Here is a 1179-nt window from a genome sequence, read left to right on the forward strand (position 1 = left end):
GACAGAGAAGGGAACAGTCCCACCACCTACAAGTCTAAGTAAGGGGAAACTCTCAAGAAGACTGGAGGCTGAAGACCAGAAAGAAGGGGAAGAGGCAGAGGTGGAAGGGGTCCGCCACATCAGGAAAAAACCTCGTGCCTCAGCATCAGCCACACCCAAAAGGTATGAGGAAGAGGGCCTTGGTGACCTCCTTTGTGAGGAAACTATCCCGCCTGGGAGTCCCATGACCCATGATGCCATCACAGCAGAGGCTGAGCTTCCCCAGCGACCAGATATGAAGCATGAGATGCCTTTTGCCAGTGTACCCACTGGAAGCAGCTTCGGGAAGAGAGGGCCTGTGCCGCCAGGGGGACCACAGCCACCTTCAAATCCAACACAACCTCATGTGGCACAGTCGCAGCCCTCCCCTCAGCATCAGCAGATGCACCAGTTGACCAAGCAGCCACAGCCACAGCTTCCCCCACAGCAGAAGCATCAGATCTTAGTTCCTCAGCAGAAAATACATCCCAAAACAGTACAACAGCAGCAGCAACAACAACAAAAACATGAGCAGCAGCACCATAAGCAGCAACAGCCACCACAACAACAACCACAACAGCAGCAACAACAACAACAGCAGCAGCACCACCACCAACAACAGCCAAAGCAGCAACAGCAGCACCAGCAACCACAACAACAGCTACAGCAGCCATCCCCATCGCAGCCACATCAGCATCACCAGCCACATCTTCATCCACATCTTCATCATCCGTCTCAGTCTCAACTTCAACCTCAGTCTCAACCTCAGGCTCAACCTCAGGCTCTTGCTCTTCCTCTCCCACAACTCCATCACCAACAGCAGCAGCAACAACAGCAACAGCAACTACTTCACCATCAGCCACAACAGCAACATAAATCACAACCAAAGCAGCAACAGTTGCACCCACAACAAAGAACACTTCAACAACAGCAGTTGCCTTTACAGCAGCAACAGCAACCCCAGCAATCAGCACAGCTTCAGCAGCTACAGCAGGTGCCACAGCAATCACCACCACCTCAACATCACCAGCCACAGTTACCACATCAGTCCCCTAAGCAGCAGCAACAACAGATGTCACAGTTACCACAACAGCAGCAGCTGCAGCAGTCACCACAACAGCAGTCTCCAACACAACCCCCCTCGCAACCACTGCCTCCTCC

The 1179-nt window shown here is 53.1% G+C and overlaps 1 protein-coding gene across 1 annotated transcript in view; it reads left to right on the forward strand.

The window, feature by feature from the left end:
- Positions 1–1179, forward strand: part of LOC119582352 (AT-rich interactive domain-containing protein 4B-like) — a gene marked incomplete at its 3' end in the record, with an annotated part of 36609 nt that overhangs the window by 32939 nt on the left and 2491 nt on the right. The window contains 1 exon segment of the mRNA XM_037930567.1: positions 1–1179. Within this exon segment, the coding sequence (XP_037786495.1) occupies positions 1–1179 (1179 nt within the window).

Source organism: Penaeus monodon, chromosome 15, assembly GCF_015228065.2.
Source record: "Penaeus monodon isolate SGIC_2016 chromosome 15, NSTDA_Pmon_1, whole genome shotgun sequence".
NCBI lineage: Eukaryota > Metazoa > Arthropoda > Malacostraca > Decapoda > Penaeidae > Penaeus > Penaeus monodon.